We start from the raw sequence: 23,247 nt of genomic DNA on the forward strand, positions 1-23,247 counted from the left end.
TCCTGGTTTTTGTTTAAGTCTGTTATCTCAGCATCCAGTTTTGCTGTATGAATTTGATTAGTCATGAAAATAGATGGCTGTGTAGTACAGTTTGGAAGAACAATCCAATTTCTATTCCTGACATTTCTAATAGAGGTTCTCCTGTGTTCCTTCATCCCTTGCACCACTTTGCAGTAGAAAATATACTGAAGGGAGAATAAGAAAAGTAGCTGGGAATGTCATTTTTGTTTTATTAAGTCTTCTCTTGCCTTTTACTTCTCCCCTTTTCTCTCTCCCCTGGTCTGGGAATAAGTAATGGAGAATGGAAATGGAGAATAAGAGTACCTCTGTAAGATACTGAGAACTGGATGGTGCTGTCACTGCCCTAGGTGACCAAAGAATAATATTTCTGCCCTTTATAGATACTTTTCTTCTTTTTGTGCACATTAATGGATCTGACATGCACTTGCCTCCTGTATCTGACACTTCCAATATGGAAGCCAACAAGCTAGCCATAGTGTCAATATTTATGGTTTGAGGCTAAGCTGGATGCAGCCTCAGATCATCATTTTCAGATCTCTTAAGATAAGGTCTTGCACTGTCCTATAAGAAAAGAGTTCTCCCCTCACATAATCATCCAGGTCAACAGTGTGGTTGTACATGAGAAGAAAGAACTAAAACATGATTTTATTTTCATTCATTATTCCTTTACTTCTTTTCCTTATATGTTCTATATTCGGTGTTGTCATATTTATATTTTTAATTGTCACAGTTCTCTTTCTCTCAAACCTCTCCCAGCACATAATTTTTTTTTTTTCAAATACATGAATGCTCTTTCTGTAGAGCACCATGGGGTTGGGACATTAATGTTCAGACAAAGGGGGAGAAATATAAAAAGGAGACAAAATAGTGCGAGTTGAGGGCTACTTAGAGAAACTTACAGGAATCTTTAAATGCTCTTCTATCTCTTAAAACCATTTCTTATTAACCTACTATGTACAGAACATTGCTAGTTGCTATATCAAACCATTTAAAATTCCAAACTTTTACAATCTATCACTAAATCTATTTCAGTAAGTTCCATCCCTTTCAGGGATTTTTCTTTTTCTGTTGTAAGTTTTTTGGTTGTTTTTTATCAACCATATAGCTTGATAAACTGTCAGCTATGGAGTCAGCCTTTCCATGTTCCTTCTCCCCATGAAAGAGGCTACCTTCTCTTCTTGGTACCATTTGATAAATGAGATGCAGTTGCCAATGTAAATCGCGTTAGATAAATGGGAAGATGAACAGGTTGTTAAACCGTTTCATCTTGCTCCTTCTTTTCCTCAGACAGTGCAGGTCTGGGTGTTACGCTTTGCTTTAAAATTTACCCAGGGTGCTTCTTCTAACTCTGCTTATTGGGTACAAGAATTGTAAGCTTGGCCATTTTTCCAAAAATCTGCCTGTTTCAGATACAGTGTGCACATGCAAAATTTTTCTATCTTGTCTTATAGGTATTTAATTTAGGCTAACCTCTCATTGCATTATTTTTTTTTGCCTTCAGTTCTTTTTATGTATAAGATAACCACCCAACTTTCAATTTCTTAGAAATGTGTGATAAAGCCTATTTAATCATTGTTGCATTTTAAATTCACATAAACTTAAATGTGATTTCTAAAATCTTCATTATCACATAAAAATAATTCATTTTAACTTTCCCATATGTCTATTTATTGAATTTGGGGGTAGTAAAGTTTAATCACGTCCATGCCTTTACAGAGTAATTTCATTTCATTAAATATTTATTTCATATTTCTAAATGCGCTACTGCCTTTCCATTTGTAAGTTTTCTAGCAGTTATCAGTCAACATTTGATTTATTGTTTTGGGATAATTAAATGGTCTTATAAAACCCTGTCACTCTACAGTAAGTAGTATATTGTCTTCTTACCATCCTTTCTGTTTGATTATTCTAAGGTACATTTTATATTGGAGGAAAAGGTTCACTGAACAGCCCATTACAGATTTTTGTAGTGTGATAAGAATCAATTCCACAGCTCCCCTTGGTAAGTATACATCTTAGCTACCATCTTTTCCCTACAATCCAAAAATTCAAAGGAATAATCGTACTTTCTTAAATTAGAATTCTCTCACTTTCATGATAGCTAAAATTAAATTGCCCTGTTTATGTTGCCTAACTTCAATAAAGCTAAAATAGTACTGTATACCAGAAGAGACATCCTAATGGACATACATATATGTATGTTTTTTAAAGGAATAAATTCTTCTGTAAAAAAAATGATAAATATCATTTCTCCTTTATTTTCCTAATCTCTCAACAGAAGAACAAGACAATTACTTTTTGTTATGTGATGTTTTACCAGAAGATAGACTACTTAGAGAAGAACTTCAGAAACAGAGACTGGTAAGAATGGTTTTAGATGATAAACAATGTTGGAAATATATGCAAAATCATTTTTGTTATTCTTTTTTGTTTGTTTTCACTTTTTAATCTGTAAACTTTCAAACATACACAAAAGAGATAATACATAAAAATCTTAAAACAGAAGGAAAGTATACACTTGATTGAAGATTAAAGCGTTTCATGTTAAAAATGCAGTGAGAATTTTTGGCTTTGTTTTGCTTCCTGGATTATCTCTAAAATAACAACAGAGCTTACACATTTAGTGTAATTTTAGCTGCCTGGCACATGCTAGGGTTCAGCAGTCGTGGAAAAATGCCCTCAGCTAAAATTGAGTTGAATTAATTAACTTTTTTTTTTTTCTCCTCTTCACTGGAATGTGCTATGCACTAGCACTTCTTTTATTCCCCTTTATGAATTAAGCATATGGTTTGATCATAGTAGCCTTTCTCACTTTCAACTTTAACCATAGCAAGCTAATTTGAAAATCTCAGCATTTTTGGTCTTTAAAAAAGGTAACAACATATACAAGTGTGAAAATTTTTATTTTCCTAAGTTGAACAGAAATTGGTTCATTTTTTTTAAAGTATGCAGTTTTCCATTATTTGTGATTTAGCCTCAACAATTACTTGAAAATAACTTGTTCCTCCTTTGGTGATTACCTGTAAGTGTTCCTTGTGTCTTTGGATTTGGCTAGTGTTATGACAGAGAGCTATGATTTCAGTGTTTCTGCTAAATCCTCAAGACATCTAAGAAAATAAATTCTATCATAGTCATAGGATTTAAGAAAAAGTCTCCTGAAGCACATTATATTCTGTAAACATCCGCTATGATTATTTCTCATATAGGAAGAAACGATATGGTTGGATTTTGATTTATATGTCAAAAAAAGTATACTTTTACTGTGGCAACAAACCCAGTAAGTAAACAGGACTTCTTAAGTCTTTCTTCTTTCCCTATTGTAATGTCTTAAGAAATCTGCAAACAAGGATGAATTTGTTTACTTGTACTTACTCATAATTTTTTATTGCTTTGAGTTTTTTCTCAGTTACAGTGGCTTAATCAAGAATGATCAAACTGAACTATTCCTGGTACCTCACAAGAATTTCTTTATATCAAACTATTGTTTCAGCCATTGCTAGTGCTCTGTACACAAAATCTACTATGTATCTGCAGATAGATTCAGTTCCTAGAAATAATAGATGTATAAAATTTAGGTGACCTTTTAAGATTCTGACACCAGTTTCAACATGTTTTTCCCCCCAAGCCACTAAGCAATTCTCCAGCACCAGCTGGGTGTCCTACAATTCAACTCAATTCTAATGCTATCTGCCCAGAGATATTATCAGATTCCACAGATTGAGGGCTCAGTCCCACAAAACTGTCCACCACTTTAAATGACAATTTCAAGTCCAGGTTGTTACCTCTGCTTCTGACCCACTGACGATAAATCAGAGGTTTCCATGATCCCCTTGCCCTGACCTTAGGTTTGATTAATTTGCCAAGCAAATTCCTCTAGGAAACCAGTTTACTGTCTACATTACCAGTTTATTTACAGAGGATATCCAAGAATATGTGTAAATAGCCAGATGAAGAGATACATGCATGGGATGAGATCTCAAGCAAAGGAGCTTCTGTCCCTACAGAGTTTGGGGCCCAGTAAGACAGCACATGGACCCTTTCTGATTCATCAGCCTGGAAGCTCTCCAAACCTTGTCTTAGTGGGTTTTTTGTGGAGGCTTCATTACTTACACATGACTGATTAATTCATTGGCCTTTGATGATTGAACTCAATCTCCATCCTCTCTCTCCTCCTAGACAGGAAGGAGGGCTGCTGAAAATGCTTACCCTCTCATCACATGGTTGGCTCCACTGGCAGCCGTCCCTCATCCTTCGGTTACTTGTGTGCTTTCCAAAAGTCAACTCATTAACATTCAAAAAAATACTTTTCTATAGCTCTGGACACTTAGGACTTTAGGAGCTATGTACAAGGACAAAGACCAAATATGTGTTTCTTATTAAATTACATCACACCTTCTTACCAACTTTATAGTCTGACTAAGTGATAGTGTTAGGGCAGCTAAACAAAGTGTGAAATTACACTCAGTTCATATATACATATATATTTGTTGAATTCCTGCTTAACTAGATAATCATACAAAGGAAAAAAATGCAAGGCATGGTTCATGTCATAAAAGAGCATAAAGTCTAGAGAAAAAAGGCAAATATGTTCTTATCTCAGTACTGGCAATGATAGAATATCTTGTAGGGCTTATGAAGATTAAGTAGATACTGCATATAATATACTTAGAACAGTATCTGCCACATAGAAAGCACTCAATAAATATTACAGACAAATAACAATAATAATAATACTAGGTCTTAAACTATGAACTGGGTTTGGGCAATTGGAGAGTTGTGGAAATGGGAGGAAAAATGCATGCGGACCTAAGTAAGTATTCAAGATGTCAGGAAAGTTTATTAAATCCAATCTAACTAAGGTAGAAAGATTTGTGGAGGAGGAGTATGAGATGGATTTAATGATATGAGATGGAGCTGAGTTGTAGAAATCCTTCAGTGCCAAAAATATTGACTTGGTAGTGAAGACCCATTGATGTCTCATCATTGTCTATGGGAGTGAAGAGGAGAAAAGATGATAAGTTCAGCTATGTAAAAATCCACTTAAAGCTGACAAACTCGGGACGCCTGGGTGGCTCAGCAGTTGAGCATCTGCCTTTGGCTCAGGTCATGATCCTGGAGTCCCAGGTTCGAGTCCCACATCAGCCTCCCTGCATGGAGCCTCCTTCTCCTTCTGCCTATGTCTCTGCCTCTCTCTCTCTGTGTGTGTCTCTCATGAATAAATAAAATCTTTAAAATGAAAAAAAAACTGACAAACTGGCAAAGAGCAGACCAACATGGAGATATGGAAAGAAGCTGACAGTTACTAAGTGCCAGCCATATGCCATGCCTTGCCTTAGGTCCTTGCATTATGTCAACCACATGCAGTAGCTATTAAACGCTGTTCTATTCATGAGGGAACTGTGTCATAGAAAGACTAATTTTCCCAGGACCACATAGTGAACAAGAAGCAGAGATGGGACTTTAAACCAAATGTGCTTGATGTGTGCCTTTTTAAGGAGTGCCATGCCAGTCTAGTAGTAATTTATTCTGCTTCCCATACACCTTCCTCTTATTCTAGACTCTGGGAACAGCTCTGTCATGGATGCTCATAGTCTGACAGGTCTGTGTAAGTAGGGAAGGGATTCAGGCTAGGATTGGAGTTAAGGGAAAGCAGAGGAGATTTACAATAGGCTACCTCTGGGAATCATGGCTAGAGAATCATTAAGAAAAGATTTGCCAAGTAGCAGAAAGCTGGGTTGAATTTACAGTTAGCCATTTCATCACAATTTTGTGCTCTATAGTTATGGAAGCATGAAGATAGTGTGGGTGATCTTCCTTTGGAAGTTTGGGACGATGACAGAGTAGCTCTCTTTTATGTATAATGAGCTCTACATATCAGGAACAGGCATTTCCAAAAAGAAGTCCCTATGATCAAATGGAACAACTTTGAGCAAAAGTAGTAATACACCTTTTTTCTTCCATTAAGGACGAGAACTTTTTCAGCCCCTTTTAAGAATATGAATTGCTATGCCATTCCAGAAAGGTGCTTTGTGTAGGTTGTCATGTATTGGAACTCTTGAAGAGATTTTATGCCCTTGGTCCTTATTCGCCTTCTAAGAACTCCTTCCAAGAATCATACACACAGAGGGTTAAATCACTCATTCTGCCACAGCTTGGTAGTTTTTTCTTTGTTATTGGTTGTATTTTATCAAACGGTTTCTCTTCATTCATCAGAGTTTAAATCTAGCTTCTGGAAAATGTAATTTAAACCAATTAAGTTGCGGCAAGATGGAGTAACTGGGTGACGGGCACTAAGGAGGGCTCTTGATGGGATGAGCATTGGGTGTTATACTATATGTTGGCAAATTGAATTTAAATTAAAAAAATTTAATTGATTAAAATTAAAGGAAACCTTTTAAAAAATAAATAAACCAATTAAGTTGCTTTATGGTACTAGATATGTAATGTAATCTATATTTAATTGAACTGGTTTAATGTCAATAGGATCTCAACTCAAGTCCATGAGGGAAGCACCCTCAAACTGGAGTACTAGTGTGACATTTGCTCTCCTGATTTGCATTAATGGTAACTTGCATATGGATTATATTCTTTGATATTTACTCTTGTTTGGAATTCTCAATAAAGCATTTATTTTAAATGCCTTTATATGCTTTGAGTTCAAATTGACTTTGTCATTTCTTTGAGGGCAGGAATTTTGTCTTATATTTAAATGTTCTTCAGTAGTACTCAATATATCACTAAGTTCTTTTTGGTATTTTTCCCCTAACTCCATTTTTATTTTTAATTCCTTTGTGACTAGCTGAACGTATATAGAGTTTAAATCATTCACTTGAGGTTACCAAAGCAGTCTTAAGGCTAGAACCATATTTCTTTTTCCATTTTCTTCTAGACCTCACTGATTCCTTGTGACATTTCTGAGATTTGTGTGTGTTCCCAGTTTTCTTTTTGAAAAGCTTGATTCCTATTTAACACTTCTTTGAATTTTTTTATTTGTACTCAGAAGGGAACTACAAAATTAGGAAAGATTCTTGAGAGTTTAATAGCTTGTATACCTTCCTTTCTCTAACTTTGTTCTTTAGAAATGTTCCCTTGGACGCCTGGGTGACTCAGTCAGTTACGAACCCAACCCGATTTTGACTCAGGTCATGATCTCAGGGTTGTGAGATCAAGTGTCGCATCAGGCTCCACACTCAGCATGGTGTCTGCATAGGATTCTCTCTCTTTCCCTCTGCCCCTTCCCCCACTCACACTCTAAAGAAAGAAAAAGGTCTTTTTAAAAATAAATAAAATGTTCTCTTGATCTCATCATTCTACTTCAGTATCCTCCAAAGGATACCCTTTACCCTCTTCTCTCTCCAGTGAGTATATAGAAGTTTCTCAGGGTCATTCCCTCCTCTAGGCTGTGCACTCCCATAACTACTATTACAGTCCTGATAGCTCAGATACTGGTGCTGGTGCAGAGTAGGTGGTCAGAATAAATACCTATTGATGGAGTTCATCTACAACTTTCATGCTGGCTCACCTCTAAACCCCAGTTTTAACTTCCCTTAGGTTAAACTTCTCCATATGGTTTTCCAGTCAACACTTTAAGTTGAATGTGCCTATGACATATTCCTTTCTCTGCTGAAATTTGTGATCTGCCTATGTTCCTATGTAATGAATGGTACCACCATTCTCCTAGTCTTTCAATTTGGAAATTTCTAGGATCATCTCTAACTCCTGTCAGTTCCACTTCTAAGTCCTGACTTAGATACCCTTCTTTGTAATCCTGATGCCTTTTTCTTACCTTACCTATGGACTCACCTCTCCGGTCTGTTGACATTGCCTCCAGAATTTTAATGTTAATATGTTAATATAACTTAACATTTTAATATTAAAATATATAACAGATCATTTTATTGCTAAGCCTGCATTTCCAGTGTTATGTATCTTTCAATTACCCAGTGTCCAGCTTATTCATTTATTGAATAAATATTTGTCTTGCATCAGATAGTGTTTTAAATGCTTTTAGTCTAGCAGTGGATGAAATAGGCCACAGTCCCTTGCAGGCCCTTGTAGAGAACACACTCTAATGAAAACACTACTTGTCTCACATTTACTTGAGTGTATTAGGTACATACTGGACTCTGCTTCATCAACCAGGAATGCTAGCCCCACCAATCCACCTATATAAACGCCCCCCCCCCAAGATATTGCTTAAATGTCACATTTTCCACAAAAGCTTCCCAGATGCCATCTATGAGAATTAATAACCTCTTCTGAGCTCTCTTAATGTACTATTTTATTTGGCTTTTCAATTATAGTTAGTTGCTTAAAAATCTGTCTTCCTTACTGTGATAGATGCCTGTTAAGGTTGGGAATATCCTGTTTACTTTGTATCTTCTCTGAGCCTTGGTCATAAAGGTTTAACTTAAAGTTAATCCTCAAGTATTGGTGAGGTATTTCTATAAAACTGCATAGTCAGATCTCCCTGATTTTTAGGAGAGATACAAAATTGTGAGACAGACATCTTTAATCACTGGGTTATACCTTAGCATTAAGAAGCACTAGTTTTTCAGTTGCGCTATAGAAGAAGATGATGCATTTGTAAGCTCTCAATAGCAAGATGTAACTTTTAATGAAATTGGGATAAGGGGAAACATCCATTTAACTACATGGAAGTTTCTCTTTTTTTTTTTTTTTTTGTAATCATTCTTATGTCACCTTGAGCAGTTATTCATGACAACTACAAATATAACAATTAAAAAAAATTTTTTTTAATCTAAAGATGTTTGATTTTGTGCACCTCGACGGTTCAGTCTGTTAAGTGTCTACCTTCAGCTTAGGTCAGGATCCCACAGTCCTGGCATCAAAACCCGCATCACATCAGGCTCCCTGCTCAGCAGGGAAACTGCTTCTGTCTGCCCCTTGGCCCCTCTCCCGCAAGCCTTCCCCCTGCTCACGCACACTCTTTCTTTCTCTGTTCTCAAGTAAACAAAATCTTTTCTAAAAATAAAACTAAAAATGTTTGATGTTAATGCTACTTTATATATCCCACCTCCTCCCACAATAGCACAACAAAATGAAATTCTGTATCTCCCAATAAGATTTTGTTTCCTCATGCCACTTTTCTTCATAGATCTTAGAAGTTTTTAGAAAAGGATTAAGTTATTTTCTATTGATGTCTTCAAAGTAAAAGGTCAGTTTGCATTTATACCTTTCTGGCATGATTCCTACCCTTGTAGCGCACACCCTCTAATTGCAACTAGAATAACTTTTCCAAACATAATGTGATATCTCCATAGATCTGTAGCATTATATCAAGTTAGCTAAAATGACCACTGAGCGATTTTAGCCTTCAGATTAATAATGTTTCCATTTAGGAAAGAAATATAAACTCAGTCTGAAACTATACTAAACTGAATCCTAAAGTTTACCACTTTGAACACCTTTAACAGAATTAAATTTTTTTTTAAACACATTGGCTCTATGAGGCCAGTAAGGCAATATCATTATTTCTGTTTAGATGGAAAAAACAAAGTCAAAGTTGTTGGGAGAAATGTTCAAAGCCACAGTTATATAATGTATAAAATAGGAAGGAAAGCAACGCAGACTCCTACTATTTCCCAAACCCCATGTGCCATTCTTTTTCCAATTGTACCATGATCTTTTATTCAATTAGATCTTAACTTCTATAAGCAAAAGTGACATTTTCTAAATTGACATTTGTTGCAATGAATAAAAACGAATGAGTGGGACTTAGATGCATATGTAAATAAATAATAGTGTTTTGTTTCTGTTGCTAAGATTTTTTTTTTAAGAAAATCTAATTTCCTACTTTGTTATCCTAAGTCAGTGGTAAATAGTAGATTCTTATTTCTTTGGGCTTAAGCTTCTTACATTTTCTTTTAAAACCTAAATAGTGTGTTTTCAGAGTTTTCCCTATCTTTAAAGAAATATAGGGGTATATCTGACCTTGAATTTATCTAAGAAAATGCTTCCACAGGCAAGGTTATACTATACTGATCCATGCCATGCCATAGCTCTCTCTCCTTTTAGTGGAAGAGGGGAACATTTTGCAGTCTCCTGTAGTCACCTTTCTATTTTTAAAATCCTCCTCTTCTTGCCTCAGCTAGAATCCCTCATATCTTCAGTACAATTTGAAATTAGGCTTTTCTAATTTTCATGTGTTTAACTCTTGCAATTTTTTTTCTTCTGTACTTCTTTTTTTTTTTTTTTAATTGTAATGGTCTGTTCCATGTTAATGGTTACCTTTATGTAATCTTTTTCTCTACTAGTTAATTCTTTTAGATGTTCTGTCTCTCCTGTCAATTCCCTTCTCTTCAGGAGCCACCGCAGTACAACTCCAACTGGAAGAAAAATACTGTCTTTCTATCCTGTGTAGCAAGCAGATGGTTGTTGCTGTTATCATTGCTGTTTCAGAAAGGGTGGGAGGTGCTGATGTCTTTCAAGAAGGTGGAATATTAGTCACATCAAACCTCGTGGATTTGTGGGAGTATATCATAAACCAGTTAAGAAATTTCTCTCTGGCTTTTTTGTTTTACTGTCTTGCTTTAGTCATTGACATATCTTTTTTCATTTATTTATTAAGATCCTTGATATTATTGTCAAAGTTAACTTTTTATCAGCTCTCATAAAATGCAGGTTTTATTTTAAGAAACAGTATATGTCATTGATAATCCATGCTTTAAAACAGTTATTCCTGCCTCTACATGAAGAGGTGTGTTTTTAAGTATAGTGAATGTATTATACAGGCGCCTTACTAACATGAATTCAAAATGCTCATGTCCTCAGATTCTGGCAGACATATTTGTCTTTTCTGGGGCTACCTAGCATTTTTTGACACTTAAAAAGGAATCCTTTAGGGAGAATACATACCTTTTTACTTGACCCCTGCTCAAGAGGGTTTCTAAAATATTTAAGTAAGTTGCAGGCAAATTCTGTTCTGAACATGGTTGAAACTACATCAATATCTTTACACAAAATTAATTCATTTCCATTTTACTTTGTTAATCAAACTTGTTTTCCATTCCTGAAGTTGGTGGAAGCTTACTGAGCTTTATGTACTTTAATTTCCTCATATTGAGTTTTTACCTTAAAGGATGTGATAGAAAAATAAGCCTTCACCATAACTCTGAGATCAAAATGAAAATACCATGCTTACTATAAGAAGATATGAGAAATGGCAGAAAGAACAGAGAGGATGGTGTTATTTTTTTTTTATCCTTCCTGATTCTGAAACAATTTAAACACCATTTCAATAGTTTATATAATGTTCACTCATTCAGTTCATATAACCCTAGTATATCAAATTTTCCAATACTTTCAAATTTATTTAGAATAAAAATCCAGACCCCTAACCAAGATCCCAAAGGTTCTGTTACCTGTTTCTCTCCCCCTCTCTGGTCACCATATCCAGCCACATAGCCACATCTCTATCTCTCTATCTCTTAGACACACCAGGTTCTTTCCACCATTACTTGTTGTTTACATTTGCACTTGCTATTGACTCTACTTGGAACACTATTCTCCAAAATCTCTTGGCTTTTCTGAAGAATGAGGGAAGAGTTTTTGGAGAAGCTGATATCTGGGGTAAGCCTCTAGAATGGAGCTACAGACAGATGAATGCTTTGGAAATTCTTTTGGAAGATAAAGACATTCAGAGTCTTTCAACCGACTGAAGTGACTTAGGAAGAATTGGTTTCTGTAAACCAATTCACGTTAGCTATGAGCTGCAAGATAGACACTCAAAACTAAATATTGACTGATTAATTTACCAAGAACCTTTTTTTCTCAGGGAGTATGAAGGATTTAAACCTATTCTTAATTCCAGATTATGACCAAAGAGAAGGCATAGATCACAGTGCCCCCTATAATACCAAACCTTCAGTTAACCTTTGGGAAATTTTTGCTGAGTAAATGGCATTTGTTTTAGCCAACTGGAGTGTCCCAAGTCACCTGTTTTCACCAAAAAACAATATAAAACCTTCTCTATGTTAATTTTAATTCATTTAACTTCTTTGAGGGGAGTAGGGATGTGGAGAACAGGAAGTAGATAGCAAACAGACTTCCATGGTTTCTTTTTTATCACCAGAGATAACTGAGGCACCATTCTCCATGCCTTGATGTCAGTTTCTCAAAGGAATGCCAGCCCAGAATCTCCAGTGCTGTACTTAGAAGCTGCAAATGTTCACACTCTTAAAGAGAAAAGGCTGATCAGTGTTCCATATGCATTAGGGGGCTTTGCCATTTGGTATGCAGTCTGGGTTCTGGTATTGTAACTAAGTCACTTCAAAAGAAAGCTAGTACTTTGTGACTCATTTATAACAACAATACAGACCTTTTTCTGGTCTGACAAATGTAATTTTTAATATTTGTTACTTTTCTTTTAAACCTCCATTTTGTTGATGATCTCCTGTTTCATTTTTTGCCCTGAACTTATATTGATGGCTGAAAACCTACGAATATCTAAATTCTCAACCATTCCAGGTTTGATTTTTCTGCAAAGTTTTAACTCCTCTAAAATTCCTAAATACTCATGTTAAAAATCATCCCTTTTTTGAAGGGATGACCTTTTGTAACCCATCATATAAGTAAAGAAATGTGCTGATCCGGGGACATACAAGGGAATAGAATGACCAAGGGACGGTGCTGCAGGTCTCTTTGTCTACTTTCTCTCCCTGCTATCCTCCCATCAAGTTGTGGCAAACCTTCATTTCCATAAATTTTATTTTTTTTAATATTTAAATCCCTTAACTCCAAAATACATCCCTATAACTTGCTTGAATCTAAGAAGAATGCATTGTAGAACTTGCTGGACAAACTACAGGTTAGGGTCTCCTGGACCTGTCTTCATACCCAGCTCTCCTACTACTGAACGCTGTTGTACAGTCAGAAATAACTCAGGAATGATACTTATTTCTCAGCGTTCCTGCCCTCTCCCCTGGCAGCAATAAACCTCTGCTTTCTGGTAAGGCAAGGCTTGGGGCCTTCCCCCAGCAGCTTCTGGCTTTTGCTCTGAATGCTAAAGAATGGTCCTGGGAAGCATCGTGCCTGCTCACCGTTGATAGGCTGTCATTCATATTTCTTTCCCCTACATCCAATCTTCCTCCTGAGAACTTAGAGGAAACCCATGGAGAAGAGCTGAACCGTTTTGTGGCCAGGGTTCCCAGGGACTTAACCTTTAAAAACTCTGTGAAACTTCAGTTATTTTCTTCTACTTGCCTTTTCCTCACATGTTCTGTCAAAATGGGAAATGATTTGTGTGTCCCTGTCTCTCCTGAGGGAGGTTCATTGCTTTTTGGAATTCAGTTTGTCTGGTTGCCTTGTGACTTCAGATTTCTTCTTTTCCTTTAAAAATAATAACAGCTCTGTTGAGATATAATTCACGTAAATACAATTCACCTTTTTAAAGTATACAATTCAGGGGTGCCTGGCTGGCTCAGTTGGTACAGCATGTGGTTGGTAGGGGTCATGAATTTGAGCTCCATATTGGGTATAGAGATTCTTTAAAAAAAAATTAAATGGGGCACCTGGGTACCTCAGTCAGTTTATGTGTCAGACTATTTTGTCTTGAGTCATGATCTCAGCATTGAGGGATCGAGCCCTGCCTTGGGCTCAGTGCTCAGCAGGGAGTCTACTTGAGATTCTCTCCTCTAACTCCCTCTGCCCCTCACCCCCTTTCCCCCATGCTCATGCATATCCTCTCTCTCTCTCTCTCTGTCTAAAATAGTAAGTAAATCTAAAAAAAGAAAAAAAATTTGATAATAAATTAATTAAAAATAAATACAGTGTACAATTTCATGGTTGCAAGTATATAGATTTTTGGATTCAAAGTAAGGAATGATTTTCTTTTTCTTTTCTTTTTTGATTTTCCAGCTTTTTTTCATTGTAAAGATATTCTCTGTGACTTTCTTTTTTAAGATTTTATTTTTAGGGGATCCCTGGGTGGCGCAGTGGTTTAGCGCCTGCCTTTGACCCAGGGCGCGATCCTGGAGACCCGGGATCGAATCCCACGTCTGGCTCCCGGTGCATGGGGCCTGCTTCTCCCTCTGCCTGTGTCTCTGCCTCTCTCTCTCTCTCTCTCTGACTATCATAAATAAATAAAAATTAAAAAAAGAAAAGATTTTATTTTTAAGTAATTTCCACACCCAACGTGGAACTCAGACTCACAACCCCAAGATCAAGAATTGCATGCTCTACCTACTAAGCCAATCAGGCACACCTCTGGCTTTCTTTATCCTAAGCAGGGTAGCAGAGCAGAACTCCTCCTCCTCCCTCTGTTTTATTTTAATTAATATCTTAGTGATTAAGTGCCACTTTTGGTTAAAGTAGATGCTTTTCCATTCACAGAGTTCAAAAAGACACATGTATTTGTCTATTGAATGACAGACATAGCTCCAGGAGACAATTGACTCAACTAACTAGTTATCATAAATAAATTCTAAAACCTATTCTTATTTGGTACCCAATCTTGATCTTTTAACCAAGTTGTTAGTGATAAATATATCGATAAATTGTAGTATTTAGTTACCTTAGTATATATTTTGCCTTTGTCTTTGGAGGAGATGCTAGCAAATTATGTCCCTCATTGCCAGGTGTTATTTGGATAATATTCTGACAATCCTCCACCCACTCATCCCATCAGGGCTAGACAATTGGTGACACCTTACTTAAAATTTAATCCATGCTAAAAATTATGACCATGGTAAACAAAATACAACTTTAGAGACCAGTAGTGGTGTCAGAAGGATGGAGTGGGGATTAAAAGTTATTTTTTAGGGGATTTTTTTGTCTAGTTTGTGGCTATTCTCTTGAGTCATTTTGAGAAATAATAAAATGACTTGCCATGCAAGATCCAGTCCATGTTTAGGATTATGCAATTTCTATGAGAATATCAGCCCACGTATTTCCTCATTACCTCCTAAGACCTGTGGCTCTACATCCAAGTGAGAGCTAGAAAAGCAGCATTCCAGGTGTTTTACTGGAAATACAAAGTCCAAATTATTACCAACCAATATTTATAAAAACCACATTTGGGAAAACTTTTTGAGTTCAATAGTTTTTCTAGATAGTCTTAAACTTTCAGCCTCCAATCAGGAAGAGGCAGGCATCTGTACCCTCACCCAGCAACCCTCACCCAACCCATCTGCACTTCACTGAGTTTGGAATGTACTTTGGCATGAGAGTGAACTTGTTTTGAGGATCGTTATGAGAACAGTCCATGTTGTTTAGTCTATTCCAATATATTGGAATATATTGTCCATTATATCACATGATATACCTATTGTCAATGACTTCTAGCTCCCCAGAGCTAAGCTAGACTTCAAAAGCACAGTGCCCCACACAAGACTGTCCTTACTTTAACACCAGCCACAAGTGAGGAGACCTTCAGGCCACCTTCATTTGTGACCAGCTGGCTACAAATTCGGGGGTTCCCACTACCCCACAGCCTCAGAACTCAGGAAACCACTGTACTTAGGATTATAGTTTTGTTATAAAAATAGATACATATCAGAATTAACAAGAGAGATACATAGGGAGAGGCCTGGCAAAGTCCTAAACACAGTTTCCATAGTCTCTAGGGACCTGTTGCCCTCCTAGCACATCAATATGTGACAATACAGAGTACTGCCAACTAGGAAAGCTGACCTGAGCTTTGGTGTCCAGCTTAATGATTGATTGAATCATTATTCAATCATTCAATCAATGATAGCTGAATTCAGCTACCAGTTCTTTCTGAGGTGAGACTGATGTGGCTCAAAGCCCTAACTCACTGACCACGTGGTTGGACTTTCTGGCATGGCAGCCTCCATCCTGAGTTATCTCAGCATTAGCTATCAGGTGCTGTCAAAGGGCTCACCCTGAATAACAAGGACACTAGCCACTCGAGAAATGCCAGGGGTTTAGAGGTTACCTCCCAGGAATAAGGACAAAGCCATCACAAACCCCTGTCTGATCTGTTTCCCTTATCTAGGAAAGCTGATAGCCAAATTTGGGGTCCATCTTTATGTTTGAATTTGTGTGTGTGTACTTATTCATTCATAGTTCTTATTTTTATTTTTTTAATTTTCAGTTTATGTGTCCATCCTACCTAATACTTTCTTTTACTCTCATTTTTATGCTGCATTGTTTTATAGCTGCCTGAAATACTTACTGAGCCAAGGAGGAGGTGTAAATGAAGTAATACCAAAAACCTCAGAGAAAGTCGGGAGCAGGAGGATAGGAGATCCTGTTGTCTGCCTTTGGAGGCTTTGGGCCACCACTCTGACTTTAGTAGGGACATACTTTGTGTTCTCTATTGAAGGAGCTCAGCTGGGCTTCTAAACCAAGAATGCCTAACAGGTTCTGCGGTGCTGCTGCATGTGATGTCAGATTGGGAAGGAACCTTAGGAGTGTGTTTTTTGTGCTCATAGTCACTCATACAACCATTCAATCCAGAAACTGTTGTGCATCTGTTATGTTAGTATCTATAGAATGCTTTTAGTATCTATAATTAATAACATCAGCTTTAAGTTTTACTTCCTGATGGTAACACAAGCTGTCTCCATTGGATATATCATTCTAAGCATCCGTTTCTGCTTTCCTGTATACCACTACTTAACTAAATTGAGATTTTTCTAAATTGCTTTTTCCTAAATTGCTGATTTTTATAACTTTCAGCCTAACTCACATTTCCATTTTCTACCTATATATGTCAATCCCCTATGACTATTGAGTGCCATCTGCTCTATCTGCTGTTTCATTAATGTTTCCTCTGCCTTCGGCTTATGAATAAAGATGAAAGACTCTGCACTGACCCTTTTGCTGCCATTCTTGACATTTTAAACCAATTAGACAAAAAAATACAGCTTGTTATTATGACTCCTTGCCTAATACATAAGCTGATCTTGTATTCTTATAACTGTGGTTTTTATCCATGCCTATTTTGTAATGAAAATTCTATCGGATTTCATCAGATAAGTTTGAGAATTTCAAACATATAACATCTGTGACTTTCTCTTCATCCCTCTATTCTATAAATCCGTGAATAAAAACTAGTATGCCTACCCAGCATGGGATTTTTTTTTTTTTTTTTTTAGAAAAATAAAACCACAAAGCTGGTGGGCTTTGATTTATACATCTTTGTGTTGCTTTCTATGATTGTCTGTTAATATCATATTTTTTTGTTTGAGAGTAAGTTAAAAATGTATGCTTGAACTAATCAGATATCAAGCTTAACAAAAGAAAAAGGAAAGAAAAGAAAAACGATTTTTCTTGATTGACTTCTGCTTTCTATTTATTTCATTTATATAAGACTTCTCTTATTTTAAAATTATCAAGCCTAGGAAGAGCAGAGAATCCGAATAAATCTAGTCCTTGTGTTCATTTTTCCCGGAAGAGCAGAGAATCCGAATAAAACTAGTCCTTGTGTTCATTTTTCCCGGTTATGAAATTCTTCCCAGATTTGTTAATATTAAAATGAGAAAAGTTTTATGCAAATGAAATAAACAGAGAAAGAAAGAAAGCAGAGGTGGAGCAACAAATGGCTTAAGTTGCTCCCCTTGGAGGAAGATCTAGAACGAAGTTTAGAAAGAGTTTGTGTTGTAGACAAAAGGCAGATCTTAATGGAATGAACTTGGGTAGAAATTAGAGTTGTTTGGGGCCTGCAAGATCAGGAATGATGGGGGACACTCCAGAGTTTTTGTCTCTCTTATTGTGGTTGTCGATTGTGCAGGTAAACTAGCTGAGAGTGCACAGTACCCTGCCATCACCATATGAGAGAGACCCCAGAACAAAACAGCCTGGTTTTAGTTAACTTGCCATTAAAGTGATTTTGCTTGTTGTCCTGTCTATCCCATGCTGCCTCAAGTATACCAAAGTGTAAATTAGGCTCTCCTAAGAAGAATTTATATCATTTCTAATGTTTACATTGCACATTTTGCAATATAGGGTCAGTTGATTAAATTTGGCCAAAGAAAACCTTAGATGGCTTAGTATCACTCTGGTTTAGATTCACAATTGTGTTTGCGCTGAGCCAAAACCAAGGAGATTAAGGTGAGTAAGATTTTTCTTTAGCCAAATGGATTAGATCATCACAAGCTTGAGAAATGTGAGCCAGAATGGTGACTCTTAATAAGCACTGAGTCTTGTGGACTGAAAACAGGAGCAGGCCGAGAAAGTACATGCTCCGTCTTGCTGTACCAATAGAGATAGGATTCTTTATCAAGAGCTTTGTTGGCTGGGTTTTTGTTTTTGCTAACAAAGTTGTTGATGCAGAGCTCTGAAATGTGTTGTTTTGTTTATTTTGTCAAACTGTGCATGTTTATAAAAGTTCAGTTTCCTTTAACAACACACCCCTTTTCTTTGACTTCTGTCCTTTTCAGTTTTGACATAAGGTTCACTTAAATTCAAAAAGCAATAATTAAGATGGTCTGATAAATCCACCGTAGCCCTTTTATTTCTCTAGCTTTTTATCTATCCACTTGCTACCAGCATAAAGCTTTGGCCTTCATAAATTTAAAAGTTCTTCTATTTCTTTTATATTTGCTGTATGCCTAAAGTGTTGAGCAAGGTCTTTTCATTCTCCATATCAGAACTCCCAACATATTCCAGTGCTATAACCTCTGGAATCTCTACTAAGCTTTACAGCCCTTGGAAATTCCTCCAGCAGGACTCATAGAGTCCTTCTTTGTACATGTACAGCTCAGTATTTAGACAAAGATCCAAAGAATCCCAGTACAGGTCTCTTGAGCTCCCTCTCTTCAGCTCTCTTCTCTCTAGTACCTTGTCTCACAAAGTGTACTCACTATAGTATCCTGAACTCCAGGCTTTTTTCCCCCTCTATCCAATGAGGTATCTACACCTCATTTGGGTTTCACTTCCCTATGTTGCAATTTGAAAAATACTACCCAGCAGAAAACTAGCAGTGTATTATTTTCTTCTTTCATGGTTCACAACCCTGAACTGTCTATTATCCAATGTCTGAAAACATAAAAATATATGAAGCAAGTTATTTTATGGTAGTTTTCAGGGGAAGGGGAAGTGTGATCTCCATTATTCCATCATGGTTGAAACCAGTTCATTGAATTGATTTTTTTCATGGCAACCTTAATTTTGGTTCTTCAAGTGGATTAGTATTTCTAGATGTTTGGTGATACATTTCCGGAAATGCCACATAGAATTTATTACACTTCTAGGTATTATTTCATTTTATGCTATTCTATAAATATTCACAGAAAACAGCAATAAACTTTATAAAATTCCTATTTTGAGCTCCATGTATACGAGAAGCTAGAGAATAGAATGCCTATTATAAGAACAGCATACTTTCTTTTAACTTCAAAGAATTTTCAAATCCCTTCAGAAGACAAGGCAGACAAACAGTTAACAAATATGATGGTAATAAACCGTGGAAATTGGCATTGGCTGGATAACAATGATATCCAACATGTAATGACCCATGCACAATTTGAACTCTTTACATAAATTACCTGAGTTAATCCTATAAACATTTCTGTGAGATAATATTTCCATTCTCCTCTAAAAAGTGAAAAAACTGATGGGGTGCCTAGGTGGCTCCATCGGTTAAGTGTCTGTCTGCACAAGTCATGATCCCAGAGTCTCAGGACTGAGCCCCCAGCTGGGCTCTCTGCTTAACTAAGAGTCTGCTCCCCCTCCCCTCCACCCCATGTGTGCTCTCTCTCTCTCTGTCTCAAATAAATAAAAAATTTTTAATAAAAAAACTGATGATTAAAAATTATAAATAAAATATTGAGTAGCACTGAGGGCCAGAGTTCAAATCCAGGTCTAGTGTTTCAGAGCCAGAGCTTGTAACTCTTTTTTGTTGTTGTTTTTTAAGATTTTATGTATTTATTCATGAGAGAGGCAGAGGGAGAAGCAAACTCCCCACAAGGACCTGGATGTGGGACTCAATCCCAGGACCCTGGCATCACGCCCTGAGCTGAAGGCAGACACTCAACCACTGAGCCACTCAGGCGCCCCTCGTAACTCTTTTACAGTAGTCTGGAAATGGCTGCATGATAAAAATGCAAATCTTAAGTTACAGGTTAAGATTTGCAACAGGCAGAAAGCAAAGAGAAATAAAATGACGTCAAAAAAAGATTATATGTAGAACCACCCTGATTGGAGCAGGTGTTACCAAAGCGTATTTAAAATTATTTACGTTGAAGAATGATAAGATAATTGTGTAGGAAAGCAGTGTTCGGAAAAGTTTGTCTGGGAGTACAAAGAAGGATGGATGTGAGGAAAAAGGGACTGAGATCAAGGAGACCCTCTAAGAGACTTATTTATAGTAATCCAGTGACTGATTAAAAACTGGACTCAGGGTGATTGCATGGGTAATGGTGGAGAGAAGTCAAAAGATGGTTCAAGTGAAAATTTTATCAGGACTTGATTACAAACTAAACTGAGAAGTTACTAAAAGGGGCAAATCAAAAAGCCCAGCACATTTTTGTTTGAGGAAGAGGCTGAGGATGGGAGTTAGCTGACAAAATCAGGAGGAAAACCAGGATAGGGAAGGGTGCTGAAACCCAGCTGACTGAGTTTTCTGCATAGCTCTCCAAATGGATTGTCTGTCAGCATTTTACAGTGTAGACTTGGAGTTTTGATTCAAGGACAGACATGGAGAAATTTGAAATGTTGTCAGTATTCATATATTCTCCCTTGTGCTTCTTCCCCAGATTCCTCCCATCCAGACTGTAATATTTTCCATTAGCTAACTGTACATTTATTAAGATAATATCAAATATCTGTTTCTACTTTACAGAAAGAAATTCTGGAACAACAGCAGCAAGAAAGAAATGATAACAGTTTTCATGGTATTTGTATGTTTTGCAATGAAGAATTTTTCGGGAACAGGTTTGCCTTTATTCCTGTCTTCAAATATTATTTTCACCTGAAAACTCATCAAAATGTTCATAATGGTTATTTAAATTAAGTTATGTGGATTAGCTCAAGATCCTTTCATGTATCAGCAGTAATTTTTTTTTAATATGCCTCACATCAAAGATGGACTACAGTTCCTCTAAACAGAATGAGGAAAAAATTTCTTATTTTCTTCTTTCATTGTTTTACCAACTTTTATTTAATTTCTAGTTAGTTTACAGTGTAATATTAGTTTCAGGTGTAGAATTTAGTGATTTATCACTCACATGAAACTCTCCAATACCCAGTGCTCATCATTATAAGTGCCCTTCTTAATCCTTGTCACCTATTTAAACCATGTCCCCCACTGCCACTCCTCTCCAGTAACCATCAGTGTGTTCTATGTATATAAGAGTCTGTTTCTTGGTTTGCCTCTTTCTTTAAATGCCAAGAATAAATTTGTGTTTAATGTCATAGGACTTTTGCAGTTGACTGGTAGGCAAGACCACGTCCAACAAACTACCACAGACACACCCTTCTATATTGTTAACTCTAAACCTTTAGAAGTTTTTGATGTTTCACTTTTGAATATTAAAAATGATAAAGCTCTAAAAAGAAAAAAACCAAAAACAAAAACTAGGGTATTGATAATTCTTTACCATTCCCAACTGGGTCCTAAACCAGCTGGCAGATTATGATTCAGTTCTAACACTAATTGCCCAGAGTTAGCATTAGGCTCTGCAGATTAAAGGGTATCATCCCCAGCAAAACTGCCTCCATTTTAGATACCAGCCACAAGTTCACTTGACCAACTGGCTAAAAATTCACAGATTCTCACCAATAACTTGCATAGTTCAATAATTTACAGAATGACTCACAAAAATCAAGAAAGTAGTATGACTGCAGTTTTGTTATAAAGGAACAGCCAAGTGAAGAAATTGGGAACAGCCAAATGAAGAGATACACAGGGCAAGTTCTGGGAGGGTCCTGAACTCAGAGCTTCTAAGCCCTTTCCCCCGAGGAATCAGGACACGTCACCCACCCAGCACATCAAGGTATTCACCAACGAAGAATCATCACTGAGCTTTAATGTCCAGAATTTTTAATAAGACTTTATGACATAAGCATGATTGATTCAGTCATTGAACTTAATTTCCAGACCCCTCCTCTCTCTGGAGGTCAGGCTGGTCAAAATCTCTACCTTCTAATCATGTGGTTAGTCTTTCTGTTGACCAGCACCCCCCCCCCCCCCCCCCATTGTAAAGCTAACTAAGGGCCTTCAGTGAGTTGCCTTGTCAGCATAACAAAGTTAATCCTATCGCAGAGAAATTCCAAGGATTTTAGAAGCTCTGTGCCAGGAACCAAGGACAAAGACCAGACAGATTTCTCATTACACAGCATTTAATATTACAAATGTACATCACTTAAATACAAGTTATAAAGTTGTAACCCCTAGGAACTGGCAACATAAAGTGGACAATCAGAAAAGTGTCATTTTTCTGCCCACTTCAAAAAAGGCAGTCTACTGTATTAAAAACAAAAAACCTACCATAGTAACTGATACTGTTATCTGAAAAACAATAAGAAGAGGGTAGCTACAGATACAGTATTAATTTGAATTTAGAAAAATGGTTTGGTGGCAACACAATGTTTAAAACACTGATTCTTCTGTAGGGCAATTGGCATAGAGAAAAATCTGTACCAAACGCACTGTGAAATACTTGGTTTATTCAGAGTTATCAGCAATAAATAAGTGGCTAGCCCAAAGAGCATATTAACTATGTGATTAATAAATATGACTCCTACATAGTCAAAAAAACATCAACATTTTCATAGAGATGGTTGCTTCATTTTATTTTCTAAAAGAAAAAAATAATAACCCTAAAAAACAGTGATTTGAGGGCCAGCTGAGTGTCTAAGTAAGCTAGATAAAGTGTGTAATGTGTCACTGTGTCAGTGGTTTCTGTACCAGTAAGTTCCCCAAAACTGTCATCTTTATTTTATGAACTAAAATAATAAAGAGGGTGCCTGGCTCGCTAAGCCAGAAGAACATGCCACTCTTGATCTTGGGCTCCTGAGTTGAAGGCCCATGTTGGGTGTAGAGAATGAAAGAATGGATGAATGAATGAATGAATGAATGAATGAATACACACAGAAACATACTAACTTCAGGAGCACCTGGGTGGCTCATTCGGTTAAGCATCTGCCTTCAGCTCAGGTCATGATCTCAGGGTCCTGGGATCAAGCCCGTAGGCTCTCTACTCAGCGGGACATCTTTCTCCCTCTGCTTCTGCCTCTCCCCCCTTCTCATATGCACTCTTTCACTCATCCTCAAATAAATGGATAAAGTCTTAAATAAAT

General features: G+C 36.8%; 1 protein-coding gene across 2 annotated transcripts in view; it reads left to right on the forward strand.

Moving 5' to 3' along the window:
• Nucleotides 1-23,247, forward strand: part of ZNF277 (zinc finger protein 277) — a 105,226-nt gene that overhangs the window by 59,921 nt on the left and 22,058 nt on the right. For both annotated transcript variants that reach the window (XM_041727820.1, XM_041727821.1), the window contains exons 3-5: nt 1,935-2,023; nt 2,300-2,382; nt 20,789-20,880. In XM_041727820.1, the coding sequence (XP_041583754.1) occupies nt 1,935-2,023; nt 2,300-2,382; nt 20,789-20,880 (264 nt within the window). The remainder of the gene's footprint in view (nt 1-1,934; nt 2,024-2,299; nt 2,383-20,788; nt 20,881-23,247) is intronic.

Source organism: Vulpes lagopus, chromosome 13 (genome assembly GCF_018345385.1).
Source record: "Vulpes lagopus strain Blue_001 chromosome 13, ASM1834538v1, whole genome shotgun sequence".
Taxonomy (NCBI): domain Eukaryota; kingdom Metazoa; phylum Chordata; class Mammalia; order Carnivora; family Canidae; genus Vulpes; species Vulpes lagopus.